Below are 14013 nucleotides of genomic sequence, written 5' to 3'. Positions count from 1 at the left end.
GAAAGGCTTTTCCTGACCTTTTCGTGAAATGTCTCAGGATTTTAAGGTCGCGCCCCTTTCAGGTGCTTTGCCAAAGATGCTTGGGGTTGGATTGCCTGAAGTTCTGTTTCCCCTCTTTGGGAGGGAGAGATGCTGGATGCTCTCAACACATGAATTTGAAGCAGCGTATTTATGGAAATTACACCCACTTCCAAAATTTAGGAGGCGGCTCTGACAGCTGAGTCCAGCCCTAGCAGAACTCTATTTACAACTTTGCTAAACGAGCCAGATTAACTGTTCTACATGAGCCAGTGGGACGTTAAAATACGCTCTCCCCACACTGCACGCAACTCAGGGTTGATGGTCGTGGTGAGGACCCAGCTTGGTCCCTTGAGGGGAAGTAAAGACACACAGATAAAACCAATCAGAAAGTTCTGGGAGGCACTTAGGGGCGGACTCACTCCCATTGATATCTAGGAGTGTAAGTTGACACAGCCCCTCTAGAAACAACAAAATAACCATACCTTTTGAATTAATGATTCTACTTCTGAGAATTTATCCTAAGGACATAGTCAGAGATGTGCTGAGATTGGCTACAAAGATATTCATCATGATGGAATGTTTAGTGGGAAAGAATATTGACAATGAAACAAACTCATGACACAGTAAGTTAAAGTTGCAAACAGAATCTACAGTGTAATTCCACTTTTTAGAATAAACCAAAAGCATTTACATTCACGGTGAAATGTTTTGAGGGACAGATGCCAAGATAACAGTAATTTTCTCCGAGGGAAAGGATTCTGGGTAATTCTGTATGGGTTTATTTTCTTAGGTTTTTTTCTCCTCCCCCCCCACCCCCACCCAGGGCTCCAGAAGCTTTTAATTGGTTAACTTCTTTGAAATCGGGCCGTGTCTCACAAGCACTCATGGATCATAATTTAATTGGCAGTACCCTGTCTTTCTTAAATGATAATGTGGAATAACTGCATCTTATAATCAATGGTGACTCAGGATCAGTGACACCCAGTAACGACAGTAGTAACAAGGGCAGCAGCAGTATCTTGGGTTTTTTAAAGATTGAAATACAGTTCATGTCCAATATTGTGTAAGTTACAGAGGTACACTCGATGTACACTATTCACAATTTTTAAAGTTTATGTTCCGTTTGTAGTTATAAAATACTGGCTCTGTTCCCTATGTTGTATCCTTGTTATTTTTAGTCCTTCTTGTTGTTGTTAAGTTGCTAAGACATGTGCGATTCTTTGTGACCCCGAGACTGTACCCTTCCAGACTCCTCTGTCCATGGGATTTCCCAGGCAAGAATCCTGGAGTGGGTTGCCATTTCCTTCTCCAGGGGATCTTTCCCAACCCTGAGATCAAACCCGCGTCTCCTGCGTTGCGGGTGGATTCTTTCCCACTGAGCCACCATGGAAGCTTCTTGTATCCTTGTAGCTTATTCTGTATTTGTTTCCCTAGATTTTTAGCGAACAGTGGTATATCATCTTGTACTGTTTTCTTGTGGATGCCATTATGACTCGTTTGCCTTCGGTGAAGCCGATTAGCTTAGTGTGAGGCATCCTTTTGTATCTGTGGCTTGATAGCTGATCTGATGAGCTTTTGTGACATCTTAAATGGCAACCTTCCTATGCAACATGTGCTGCGATTGTGCCAAGCTACCCAGGGAAGACTATACTAGATTTATCTACTAGACCTGCGCAGCGCTAATGAATTCATTCCAAGATTCTTCTGAATTATGAAAATACTATAATTATAGTTGATTCTCTTCCAAAGGGATAATTAATTACTTTTAAAGGAAGCAAATGAGTATTTGAAAGCTATTTGGTTTCTAATTTTACTATTTAACAACTTAGAGGGGCATTTGGGGCTTGGAATGAAGACAAAGAAGGAAAAGTGGAAAAGCTCATGTATTAATTCATCGAATATTTATCGATTACCCACCTACGATGTGCCAGAACCTCTTGTAGGCCTGGAGCAGAGTTGTAAACAATTCATCTAAGTTCCTTGGTTTTCCCAGACCCATACTTGTGGGGTAGCACGGGCAGAATATAAAATGGTGTGCACAGACATTCTAAATTTAGACTCTAGTTAGGGTGTTGTAGAAAATAAAATGAGGTACAGTGACCAAGAGTGGGAAGGGGTCTTTTATTTAGAAAAGCCATCTGTGAGGAGCTGACATCTGCTCTAAAATGTAGGAGAGAAGAGCCACGAGACGTATGAAGGTCTCAGAATTTCCAGATACAGAGAATGCTTAGTGTAATACCCATAAAATTGACACCAGAGCTCGGCCTGTTCAAGGGATGGAACAGAAAGCAACTGTTTAGAGGTCAGTCAAGGAGGATGATCATTGCATCCAATGTCATCACTAAGGCACCGTATCAGGAAGAGCCTTGCTGAACACATAGCAAGGAGTTTGCTGTCACCAGTGACTGTTGGAGGGCTTTGTGCGGGTTAGGGAGAGGATTGGTCTTAACTTTGCAGCAGCTGTCTGACTGTGGGTTTGCAGAATGGACCTGAGGCTAGAAGAGAGCGGGCCCGGGAGCCCAGTGCAGAGGCTTCTGCAGCAGCTGAGGTGGGAGATGCTGGCTGATCGCTAGGCTAGCCTGGTGGCAGGATCTCAGACAGGGATGGTTGAGCAGTACGTGTAGGAAGGAGGGCTGAGTTGACTTGCTGAAAGCTGGGCTACAAGACAATCCAGTCAGTAGAATAGCTGGTCTGGAAGATGATGAACAGTGAAACAACGGGAAGTTTAAGACTCTGAGAAATACACTGAATATTGTAAAGTGGTTGGACCGTGGAAGATTCTGGAACATTATTTGACCACTTTCAGTCACTTCCCTACTTCCATCATCCTTTATGAGCAGTTTTGCCCGTAATAGAAATAGGGCCACGTCTTGCTTTGATTTTCAGCATGTATCTGCAGGGTGGGGGTGGGAGAATACTGGGGGGTTGAAATTCTGTAAGTTTGTATTTCTCATGGATTTGGGATGGTTAGATAATGAGATGGGGGTCCCCTGTTGGTAAATCTGGAATAAAGAGCAGCATCAGTCTGTTAATGCAGTGCCGTGATCTTCAAGCGTTACTTGTCCATTCAGTCACCCAGCGGTTTGGTTCAGATGCAGATCTGACTCCACGGTGGCTCAGGGGTCAAGAATCCACCTGCCAGTAACAGGAGACAGGAGATCCAGCTTCAATCCCTGGTCAGGAAGATCCCCCGGAGGAGGAAATGGCGACCCACTCCCATCTTCTTGCCTGGGAGATCCCATGGACAGAGGAGCCTGGCGGGCTGCAGTCCAAGGGGTTGCAAAGAGTCAGGCATGGCTGAGCGCGCGCACACACACACTGACTCCACCGGCTTGAGCTGGACCCTGATGACATCGCTTTCTAGTTGGCTCTGACGCGATGCTGATCTGCTGGTCCAAGGGGGACCCTGAAGAGCAAAGATCTCGCCCCCGTTACTGTTCGTGACGCTCAGCTCTGGCCCCGAGCTGAAGACCCCCTCCATTGTCGGATGGCTGGCTAGGGCATTGTCTTCCTTTGCCCTGAGGAGACTTACTTTTGGTTAAGTTACTGCAGGGTCAAGCAGGTCATTCCTGAGACTCTTAAATAAACTGGAAGCTGGGGGAACCCGAGCCGAAAGAGCCCTGAGTGTGCGGTGTGAGCATCTGACTTTGTGTCCTGGCTCCACCACGGCCCTGTTGGTTTGGGATGAGTCACTGCGCTCCTCTGAGATGCTGTCTCTCTCGAGGGTAAAACGGTGATAACATGACCTCCCTCTCGGTGCCGAAGCGTTCTGCCAGTGAGAGAGACATGCGGATTGCTTTGTAAACCGCAGAGACCCACGTCAGAGGTAGAGTGCCCCTGTGGTGCCCACCCTGACAGCTGGCCTTGTGGGCCTGTCCTGGCGATGTTATAGCTGAATTGGGGGTGGAGGCCTGTGAACCCACTGGGGAAAAAGTAATGAACTGTGTTTTCTCGCTTTTCTCCCCCTCCGCCTCTCCGCCACAGCGATTGAGACCCAGAGCACCAGCTCCGAGGAACTGGTCCCGAGCCCCCCGTCTCCGCTTCCGCCGCCCCGCGTGTACAAGCCCTGTTTCGTCTGCCAGGACAAGTCGTCGGGCTACCACTATGGGGTCAGCGCCTGCGAGGGCTGTAAGGTGAGTTCAGCCCCAGGTCTGGGACGCCTCGACATCTGTCCCGGCCTCTCCAATCAGCCTGGAGGTCTGGGCTGTGTTTGATGGTTTCATTTCTTCCTTATATAGCTCATTAGTTAAAAATGCAGTAACTTCTCCAGATGACTGATGGAAGCCAAATGTTCCAGGGCCCTCAAAATAACCCGTAGCAGTTCTTTTCAGGTAACAAGAGCCTTTTGAAGGCGTCCTGAAAAGCATCACCCTATTTCTCTTTAGAACACGCCGTCTGGTGTCTTTGTAGTTTTATTTTATTTTTAAATATGACTGACAGTCCCCTGAATCAACTTGCAGAGAATCCAAGGTTGAAATTGGGATTTATCTTCTGGCTGTTTCCTCAGCCCTGTGGCCTTTGAATTACAGTTTGATTTTCAGCCTGTGGGGACTTGCTACTGTGTGTGTGTCATAAATTCAGGGGAGCTGGATTTAAAATTCCAGCCTACGGAGTCGTGGAGGCTGAACATGTGTCAGAGACTCTATGGCTGCTTTGAATCAAACTAGACAGTCGTAATCGAGTCCAACAGGCTTAATTGAGTGAAAGAGCTTCTTACTTTTTTTTAAAGAGAGAGAAGAAACAAAGAATGACTTCATAGGCAGATCCAACTCACCCACAGACAGTCTTTCAAAGGATTTGTGTCTGTCTTGAAGCCCTTCGCTAGATACACGGCTTAATTTCTGTTCTCACTGGTGGCAGTTCAGGTGTGTTGTTTAATATGGAGAATTACAGCCCCCCGGCCCCCCAACTCCCCACCCCGCAGCCCCCCAGGTGCTCCAAGGCATTTTGTCTTTGGCTGATAAGAATGAGTACTTACTGTGTGCTTGGGGTCTGTGATAAACCACCCTGAAATGGCATGGCTTTGAGACCACAGCCTTTTCTTTGGTTTGCAACTCATGGGCCAGTGCTCTCGGCCAAGTTCCTCTGGCGGTGTTCTCGTGGACTGGATCAGCTGCAGGTTAGCCGGCTGGCTCTGCTTCTGAGGGTGCTGTCCATTGAGGGGTGGGGGGCTCCCTTCCCGATGGGCTGGCCCTGGTTATTCTCACGGGCAGGGTTCCAGAAGAGGGCACCAGGCTGCTCAAGGCCTCCGGAGGCCCACAGGCGTAGGCTCTGAGCGCTCCTGACACGCTCTGGTGTTGGCCAGAGCAGGTCAGAAGCCCAGCCTGTTAACACAAGAGGTGGGAACATAAACTCAACCTCTCAGCCCAAGGAGTGGCCAAGACACAAGATGAGAGGCAGAAACACAGAGGAAGGACCAATGGGGTCTTTGTATGTTGCGTCTACCACACTGCGTGTCTGCTGGCCTGGGAATACATGCGGTGGGGGGACCCGGGACCCCAACCGCAGCTGCGACTAACCCACAGCTGGCCGCCAGAAGAGCCACATGAGCAAACACCCAAGCATCAGCCCCGCGAAGAGATTGGATGACCCTTCCTTCCTTCTCAAGTCATTTGAATAAGCATGTATTCGTTTGCAGGGTGAGGCCCGCCTGGGGAAATTCATTACAGCCTGAGGGACATCTCTTTCTCTGGGATCACGTTGGCGTGAAAGGAAGGCCACTTCCTCCCGCAGCCTTAGATAGGGTGGGCACGGCAGTGAGCATGGTGGCCAGCTGGCAGCTGGGTGGAACGTGAAGCTTTTTGCTTCGAAGTACTGCTGAATGTTGGTAACCCCTCGCTGAACCTACTGAAATTTATCTTGAGATTTGGGAAGGGTTCAGAGAACCCCAGTTCCTTCTGTCCAAGTGTTGTGCAATGCATAAATACATCATTTTCTAGTGTTCATTTGAAAGTTAAATGAAAGGACACTCCTTTATTTCAAAAAAACTTTGTCACCTTCTGTCCAGAAACCTTCATGAGGGCTGTTGTAACTCCGCTCACCTGCTCCCTTTCTGCCCTGGGAAAAGAAATGAGCCCGCGTGTCTTCTTGTGCCAGATCCCAGGGCCCTGCCCACGTGTTAAGCTGTTTCACAATCTCTGAAGGACAAGCTGTTTTAATCAGCTCTTAGTCAGCTAGTTCTCTGACCTCCTGCACAGGATTCTGACTCTTTTTAGGAAAAACCCCAACATAAACAAGGCCTGGACCAGTACAAGCAACTTTGATGAGCTTGGGAAAGCTGTTCAGAGTCCTGCTGGGGTGTATCTTTTCAGTAAAGAACAGTAAGCCCAATAAGGTCAGGTGAGCTGGCCAGCCAGTTGTCCAGCTTAAGGATTAAGCCCACCATAGCTTTAAACTATGAGTGGTTCTCTGAAAGCGTGGGCCGCCTTGCCCCCTGCTTGTTGAGAAAGACTGGTCTGCATTTTGGCTTGCTGGGAAGATATAGTGACAAAATTCATAGAACTGAAAAGCTTAAGAAGCCAAAAGTATGATGTAACCACCAAAGAAAAAATATATAACTTTAAAAAATGAAATATAACTTTTGTTTTCATTTTAAGAATGACCAGTACAGTGCACTTTAAAAAAATGAAATATAACTTTTGTTTTCATTTTAAGAATGACCAGTACAGTGCAGAGTTTATTGTATAAAAAAAAAAATAGAACATTAAAATAACCAGTGTTCTACCCTGGGGGAGAAACCCCTGTTAAACCTGTTTTCTATTAGTTATATGCACGTTGTTATTTTTGGTTTTTGTTTTTTTTTTCACCAGAATAGAATTTTATATTGTACACTGGTTTTGACTTTCTTTTTAAATTTAATAATCTTTCATGACCAAAATGTAAACAACTGCATAGTTTATAAGGCTATACAGTTAATGTAGTGGTTTATGGTACATCACAATTTATCTAATGAATCCCCTATTGTACAACTGAGGTATTCCCGGTGTTTCTCTACTATAAATAATGCTTTGGTAAATAGCCTTCTTGTTTATCTCTGATAATTTACTTAGGATAAATTAGTAGAGGTGGAATTTCTAGGTCAATGGCTCTGTACATTTTTAAGGCTTAAAGTGAAAGAAAGTATAAGTGAGGTCGCTCAGTCGTGTCCAACTCTTTGCGACCCCATGGACTGTAGCCCACCAGGTTCCTCCATCCATGGGATTTTCCAGGCAAGAGCACTGGAGTGGGTTTCCATTTCCTTCTCCAGGTTTAAGGCTTAAACATATTGCCAAAATGCCTTCTAAAAGACGTTTATCAGTGTCAGCTCTGTCAGTCTGATAGAGTTAATATTACTGAAGACTATTAGGACTCTCTCCCTTGTAATAATAATGTAATGAGTCAAGAAACAGCTTCTCAAACAAACCACAGTTTGGTCGTTTATAACGGGCCCCCTGCCTGGTGCCGTTTCAGGCTCCCAGCAGGCAGACCCCAGGGGCCCCCAGCTGACCTGTAAGAGTGGGCCCACCCTTTGCCTGGAGATCAAGGATCGCAGCTCTAGACTGGAAGCCCTTGCTCTAAAGTAGGATTCCCAAACAGAATCCAATTTGTACCTTTAAGAAGGAGTAGCCACCGTGACTCCTGCCTGTCGTGACCAGAGTGACCTTATTGACTATTGTTTCGGGGAGAGAACCTCTGTCTCCCAAGGGACCAAGTGGCAGAATCGGCCTCAGAAGGTGATGAACGGGCCATGGGCTACCTCTGGGAATGGCCAGAGGCTGCGTGTTGACTTGGCATCACCGTGGCAACGTAACCACTAGCTGTCCCACAGGGATGTCCCGTTTAGGGGATTTCCAGCTAAGTGTTGGCAAATTTTTACAGGGGACAAAGGGTGCATAAAATTTTTACAGGGGACCAAGAGTACATAAAATGAACATGTGGTGTAGTTAGCTGAGGAGGTGTAACAGTATAAAGTTGTAAAGCTGATTTTCAGCTGTCTTTAAGAAACAATTCCATTGCTCATAGCTAGAATTTGTGTGTTTTGACCTTCATCACATTTTATATTTGCATACTTGTAGCTTTCAAAGGGCATGGGATCTAAAGTGAGAAGACCAGGATTTGACTCCTAGCTAGGTTGCTTTCTAGTTTTGTGACCTTGGGCAAGCATCTTTAATTCTCTCTGTCTCTCTCTTTTCTCAGTGGGAAAAACGGAGATAATAAGATCACCACCTTGTAATACTGTTGTGAATATAAAATGAGTTACTGTGAAGCATGCACTTGGCACATCGTAAGCAGTGTATATGCTTACTTACTGTTTCGTACTGTCGTTAACGAGTTATGGTGACTTTTGCACACAGTACTGTAACGTCGGTTATGATCCTAGTATTCTTTCTTGTAATGTTCTTTCAGAAATTCCCTGTTCCCTTGTACACAAATAAACACTGCCTCTTTCCTTCAAGCCTTAGGTTAAGACCTAGCCAGTACTTGGAACCTCCACTGATTACACTAGGACAGGAGTTGGCACATTGATTCTGTAAAGAGGAGACAGTAAATATTTCAGGCTTCAGAGGCCGTATGGTTTCTGTTACAGCTGCTCAACTCGGCCGTTGTTGCATGAAAGGAGCCACAGACACTATGTAAACAAATAGGCCTGGCTGTGTTCCAGTAAAACTTTATTTACAAAAACAGGCCGTAGACCATGTTTGGCCCTTCGGCCTAGTTTCCTGATCTCTGCAAAAGTACATGGTGATAGGTCGTATCTCGAGTGTGTGCTTAGCCGCTCAGTCGTGTCTGACTTTGCGATCCTATGGACTACAGCTCACCAGGCTCCTCTGTCCATGGGGTTCTCCAGGCAAGAATACTGGAGTGGGTTGCCATGCCCTGCTCCAAAAGATCTTCCAAACCCAGGGATTGAGTGTCTCCTATGTCTCCTGCATTGGCAGGCAGGTTCTTTACCACTAGCGCCACCTGGGAAGCCCATCCAGTTTCTGAAATTCAGAAGCTGATGGCCCAAAGCATTCATGCCAAAGGTGGCATCAGCTCTTTCTAGTGGACTGTGGGCCTAGGACAGCTGCGTCCCTTTCCTGCCTGCCCGGTCTCCATGGCAACAGCTTCAGGACCACTCTTCCTATCTGTTCCTCCACCCCTCATCCCCGCTCAGCTCCCACCTCCTTATCGCCCAGAGCCAGAGACGAGCAGTTTCCTTATAAGTCAGCTATTTCCAGAAACACCTGGTTTGCTTTGGAGACGTTGATGGGATATATTTTATAATCTGTTGTTGTCATTCAGTCACTCAGTCGTGTCCGACTCTTTACAGCCCCATGGACTGCAGCACGGCAGGCTCGTCTGTCCTTCACTCTCTTCCAGAGCTTGCTCAAACTCATGTCCGTTAAGTCGGTGATGCCATCCAACCGTCTCATCCTCTGTCACCCCCTTCTCCTCCTCCCCTCAATCTTGCCCAGCATCAGGGTCTTTTCCAATGAACTGGCTCTTCACAACAGTACATCAAAGTATTGGAGCTTCATCTTCCGCATCAGTTCTTCCAGTGAATATTCAGGGTTGATTTCCTTAGGGATTAACTGGTTTGGTCTCATCTCAAGGGACTCTCAAGAGTCTTCTCCAACACCACACTTCAGTTCAGTTCAGTCACTCAGTCGTGTCCGACTCTTTGCGACCCCATGAATCGCAGCACCCCAGGCCTCCCTGTCCATCACCAACTCCCGGAGTTTACTCAAACCCATGTCCATCCACCACAATTAGAAAGCATCAATTCTTCGGCATTCAGCCTTCTTTATGGTCCAACTGTCAACATCTGTACATGACTACTGGAAAAACCATAGCTTTGATTATACAGACCTTTGTCGGCAAAGTAATGTCTCTGCTTTTTAATATGCTGTCTAGGTTTGTCATAATTTTTCTTCCAAGCATCTGAATTTCATGGCTGCACTCACCATCCACAGTGATTATGGAGCCCAATAAAATAAGTCTGTCTCTGTTTCCATTGCTTCTCCATCTATTTGCCATGAAGGGATAGGACCAGGTGCCGTAATCTTAATTTTTTAAATGCTGAGTTTTAAGCCAACTTTTTCACTCTCCTCTTTCACCTTCATCAAGAGGCTCTTTTGTTCCTTCTCACTTTCTGCCATAAAGGTGATCTCATCTGCATATCTGAGGTTATTGGTATTTCTCCCAGCAATCTTTATTCCAGCTTGTGCTTCATCCAGCCTGACATTTCACGTGATGTACTCTGTGGAGAAGTTGAATAAGCAGGGTGACAATATACAGCGTTGATGTACTCCTTTCCCAATCGTGAACCAGTCCTTTGTTCCATGTCCAGTTCTAACTGTTGCTTCTTGACCTGCATACAGGTTTCTCAGGAGACAGGTAAGGTGGTCTGGTATTCCCATCTCTTGAAGAATTTTCCACAGTTTGTGGTGATCCACACAATCAAAGGCTTTAGCATAGTCGATGAAGCAGAAGTAGATGTTTTTCTGGAATTCTCTGGCTTTTTCAATGATCCAGTAGATATTGGCAATTTGATCTCTGGTTCCTCTGCCTTTTCTGAATCCAGCTTGTACATCTGGAATTTCTTAGTTCACATAGTATTGAAGAGTAGTTTGAAGGATTTTGAGCATTAATTTGCTAACGTGAAATGAGTGAAATTATGTGGTAGTTTGAACATTTGTTGGCATTGCCCTTCTTTGAAATTGGAATAAAAACTGACCGTTTCCAGTTCTGTAGCCACTGCTGAGTTTTCCTTATTTGCTGACCTATTGAGTGCAGAAGCTCCAGTACTTTGGCCACCTCATGCGAAGAGCTGACTCATTGGAAAAGACCCTGATGCTGGGAGGGGTTGGGGGCAGGAGGAGAAGGGGACGACAGAGGATGAGATGGCTGGATGGCATCACCGATTTGATGGGTTTGAGTAAGCTCCAGGAGTTGGTGATGGACAGGGAGGCCTGGCGTGATGCGATTGATGGGGCCGCGAAGAGTCGGACACGACTGAGCAACTGAACTGAACTGAGCGCAGCACTTTCACAGCATCATCTTTTAGGATTTGAAATAGCTCAGCTGAAATTCCATCACCTCCACTAGCTTTGTTCCTAATGATGCTTCCTAAGGCCCACTTGATTTCACACTCTGAGATGTATGACTCTAGGTGAGTGACTACACTGTTGGGGTTATCTGGGTCTTTAAGACCTTTTTTGTATGGTTCTCCTGTGTATTCTTGCTCCCTCTTCTTAACTTCTTCTGCTTCTGTTAGGTCCATACCATTTCTGTCCTTTATTGTGCCCATCTTTGCATGAAATGTTCCCTTGGTATTTCCAGTTTTCTTGAAATCTCTAGTCTTTCCCATTCTATTGTCTTCCTTAGTTTTTTTGCGTCGTTCACTTAGGAAGGCTTCCTTATCTCTTCTTGCTTTTCTCTGGAACTCTGCATTCAGTGGGGTGGATCTGTCCCTTTCTCCTTTGCCTGTCGCTTCTCTTCTTTCCTCCTCTATTTGTAAGGCCTCCTCAGACAAACACTTTGCCTTCTTGCATTTCTTTTTCTCATGGATAGTTTCGGTCACCACCTACTGTACAGTGTTACAAACCGCCGTCCGTAGTTCTTCAGGCAGGCATTCTGTCTACCAGATCTAACCCCTTGATCTTCTGTAGCAGTTAGCTTTTCCTGCCTACCAAAAAGCCTTCATGGTTTTGCCTTAAAACAAAAGACATTTCTGATCGGTTATGATTCTCTGCAGGCCTTCTTGCTGGGCTGGCTTGGCTTGGGCCGGATGATGCACGTGACCAGGACCTTGACGGCATGACCGGCTCCTCCTCCTGTGAGCCTGGCCTGCCCTTGTTCATGTGGGGTGGACAGGCTTCCATCGTAAGATAGGACACCGCCAGTGTACACACCTCTGGTTACGTCACACTTGCTAGTGTCCCTCCTGCTGCCCAGGCGCGCTTATGCCTGCAGTCAACGGATGGAGAAATGGCCACCACCCCTTGTGGGGAAAAGTGGCCGAGTCCCTCACTCAGCAAAAGGTGAGGGTGCCCAAGCTGACATTTGGTTACTCACCTCCTTCTATTATGCCCTGGTGTCGTGTGGAATTAGTTTCCCAAAACTGTATTCCGGAGTCGCTGTGCTGGGCGCCATGGATACAGAGTGGACGTGACAGACGGGTTCCTCCTGGAACAGGGACACAGACAGGCAAACCGTTTGGAGTTGGAAGAAAGGATGGTCTGGTAAAGATGAGTGGAGTGGAACCTGGGTCGACAGGAGATCGGGGCTTCCCAGGTGGCGCTAGTGGTAAAGAACCCGCCTGCCAATGCAGGAGACGTGAGAGATGCGGGTTTGATCCCTGGGATCCCCGGGATCTTCCCAGGTCGGGAAGATCCCCCGGAGAAGGAAATAGCAGCCCACTCCAGTATTCTTGCCTGGAGAATCCCAAGGATGGAGGAACCTGGCGGGCTGTAGTCCCTGGGGTCGCAAAGTCGGACACGGCTGAAGCAACTCAGCCCGCACGCCGGTGAGAGCTCACGGGGAGAAGGAGTGGACTGTGTGATGGGGACAGGACTTTAGGTCAGAAACTGAACTTGGGCTCGGGTCATTTCTTCCTGGCTTTGTTGTGTCCCTTCACCTCTCTCGACTTCAACAGGTGTGTGAAACGAAGACAAATCCACACGTTTGAACGCCCTCCTGCGCCAAAGGGCAAATAACTGCCACAGTGAATCCAGTACGTGCACCGATTTCTTGTTAGGCGTAGCCTGGCTGGTGTTCCGGTCCCTGGTGTCTGCCAGTCCGGGGAGAGTCGCGGGCAGGGAAGAAGCTGTGCTTGGTGGGTGCCTTCTCTTTACCAGGCCCGGGAGCATCTTATACTCCCATTTCGGTTAATTCTCACAACAGCCCAGCAGCGGGTAGGCTGTATGACCACCGCGTTAACAGAGGAGAAAACTGAGGTTCAGAGAGGTTAAGGAACATGGCCAAGGTCACACAGCTGGGCCTCAACCCTCGCCTGTTTGGAAAATACCCGACTGCTTCAGCCACACCGAACCAGAGGATAGGAAGCGTGCTGTGTTCTGTTCCAGAGCGTGGGGTTTCGCGGGGGTGACAAATTAGAACCAGGTGGGGGCGTACGGCAAAAGAGCAGCGACCCTGTCATCTTGGTCATCTCATTAAAGAAATGACACTTTTACATCAAGAAGTAAAAGAAGAAAGGGCTTATAAGGCAGTCTTCCCCAAGGAGGGGCAGTGGACAGACGGGCCCCGCCCTGGGCAGCCTCCCAAGTGGTGTTCAGTCCGTGTTCCCCCCGCTTCGCCCTCGCTGGGTGGAAACTTCCCATCTCTGAGCCAGCGCCCAGCCCCACCAGAGCGGGGTGAGGCTTCCAGGAGGCCCAGCGTGATGTCTGATTGTGGTCACGCTGGCCGCCTGCTATTTAAAGCAGCCTTGAAGAGGGTAAACTCCGCTAGCCCCCTAGGTCCCTCAGGGCTCGTTTCATCCATTTTCTCATCTGCCTTTGTTTTCCTCGCCTCTGAAGAAGGAGGCTCTCATCTCCAGAATGGCCTTCAGCCACTCCACTGGTTTGGGCTTTTTTTTTTTTTCCTGGCAGACAGCAAGTAGTGTGTGCAGTCACAGAGAGTTTTGCAATCAGGAAGATGGATGTCTGCACTTAATTTTAGAACTTCTATTAAATATTATAAACATGCTTCGTTATTTTATTTGACCAGGGTCATTTAAGATGACATTGGTTTTTTCTGTTGTTGTTGTTTTTAATCGACATTGATAAACATGAACATCATGCTCTGTTTGGAAACCATTCCCGGCTTTGCCTGTCCTTCACGGTTGCTTCTGCTGAGGGGTTTGTTGCAAGGGTCTGGTCCCAAAAACAGTGTAATGTACTAAGGGCAATAACGAGAGATGGGACAATGTCTGCACGCTGTTGCAGCGAAAGCTGCATTATGAAGCTGCCGTCAAGTTCATTATTTCCATCCTTGAGCCATGAAGTAGGTCCCCTCATAGATCCAGAGAAC

The 14013-nt window shown here is 47.3% G+C and overlaps 1 protein-coding gene across 2 annotated transcripts in view; it reads left to right on the top strand.

Moving 5' to 3' along the window:
- The window catches only part of RARB (retinoic acid receptor beta), a 183730-nt gene that overhangs the window by 30704 nt on the left and 139013 nt on the right, over positions 1 to 14013 (top strand). For both annotated transcript variants that reach the window (XM_061134609.1, XM_061134608.1), the window contains exon 2: positions 4006 to 4154. Coding sequence is in view for 1 of the 2 variants with exons in the window: in XM_061134608.1 (XP_060990591.1) it covers positions 4006 to 4154 (149 nt within the window). In the remaining variant the exon portion in view is untranslated. The remainder of the gene's footprint in view (positions 1 to 4005; positions 4155 to 14013) is intronic.

This window comes from Dama dama, chromosome 32 (assembly GCF_033118175.1).
Source record: "Dama dama isolate Ldn47 chromosome 32, ASM3311817v1, whole genome shotgun sequence".
In the NCBI taxonomy this organism is placed as follows: domain Eukaryota; kingdom Metazoa; phylum Chordata; class Mammalia; order Artiodactyla; family Cervidae; genus Dama; species Dama dama.
The sequence above is the reverse complement of the archived record's forward strand: the minus strand, read 5'-3'. Positions and strand labels throughout refer to the sequence as shown.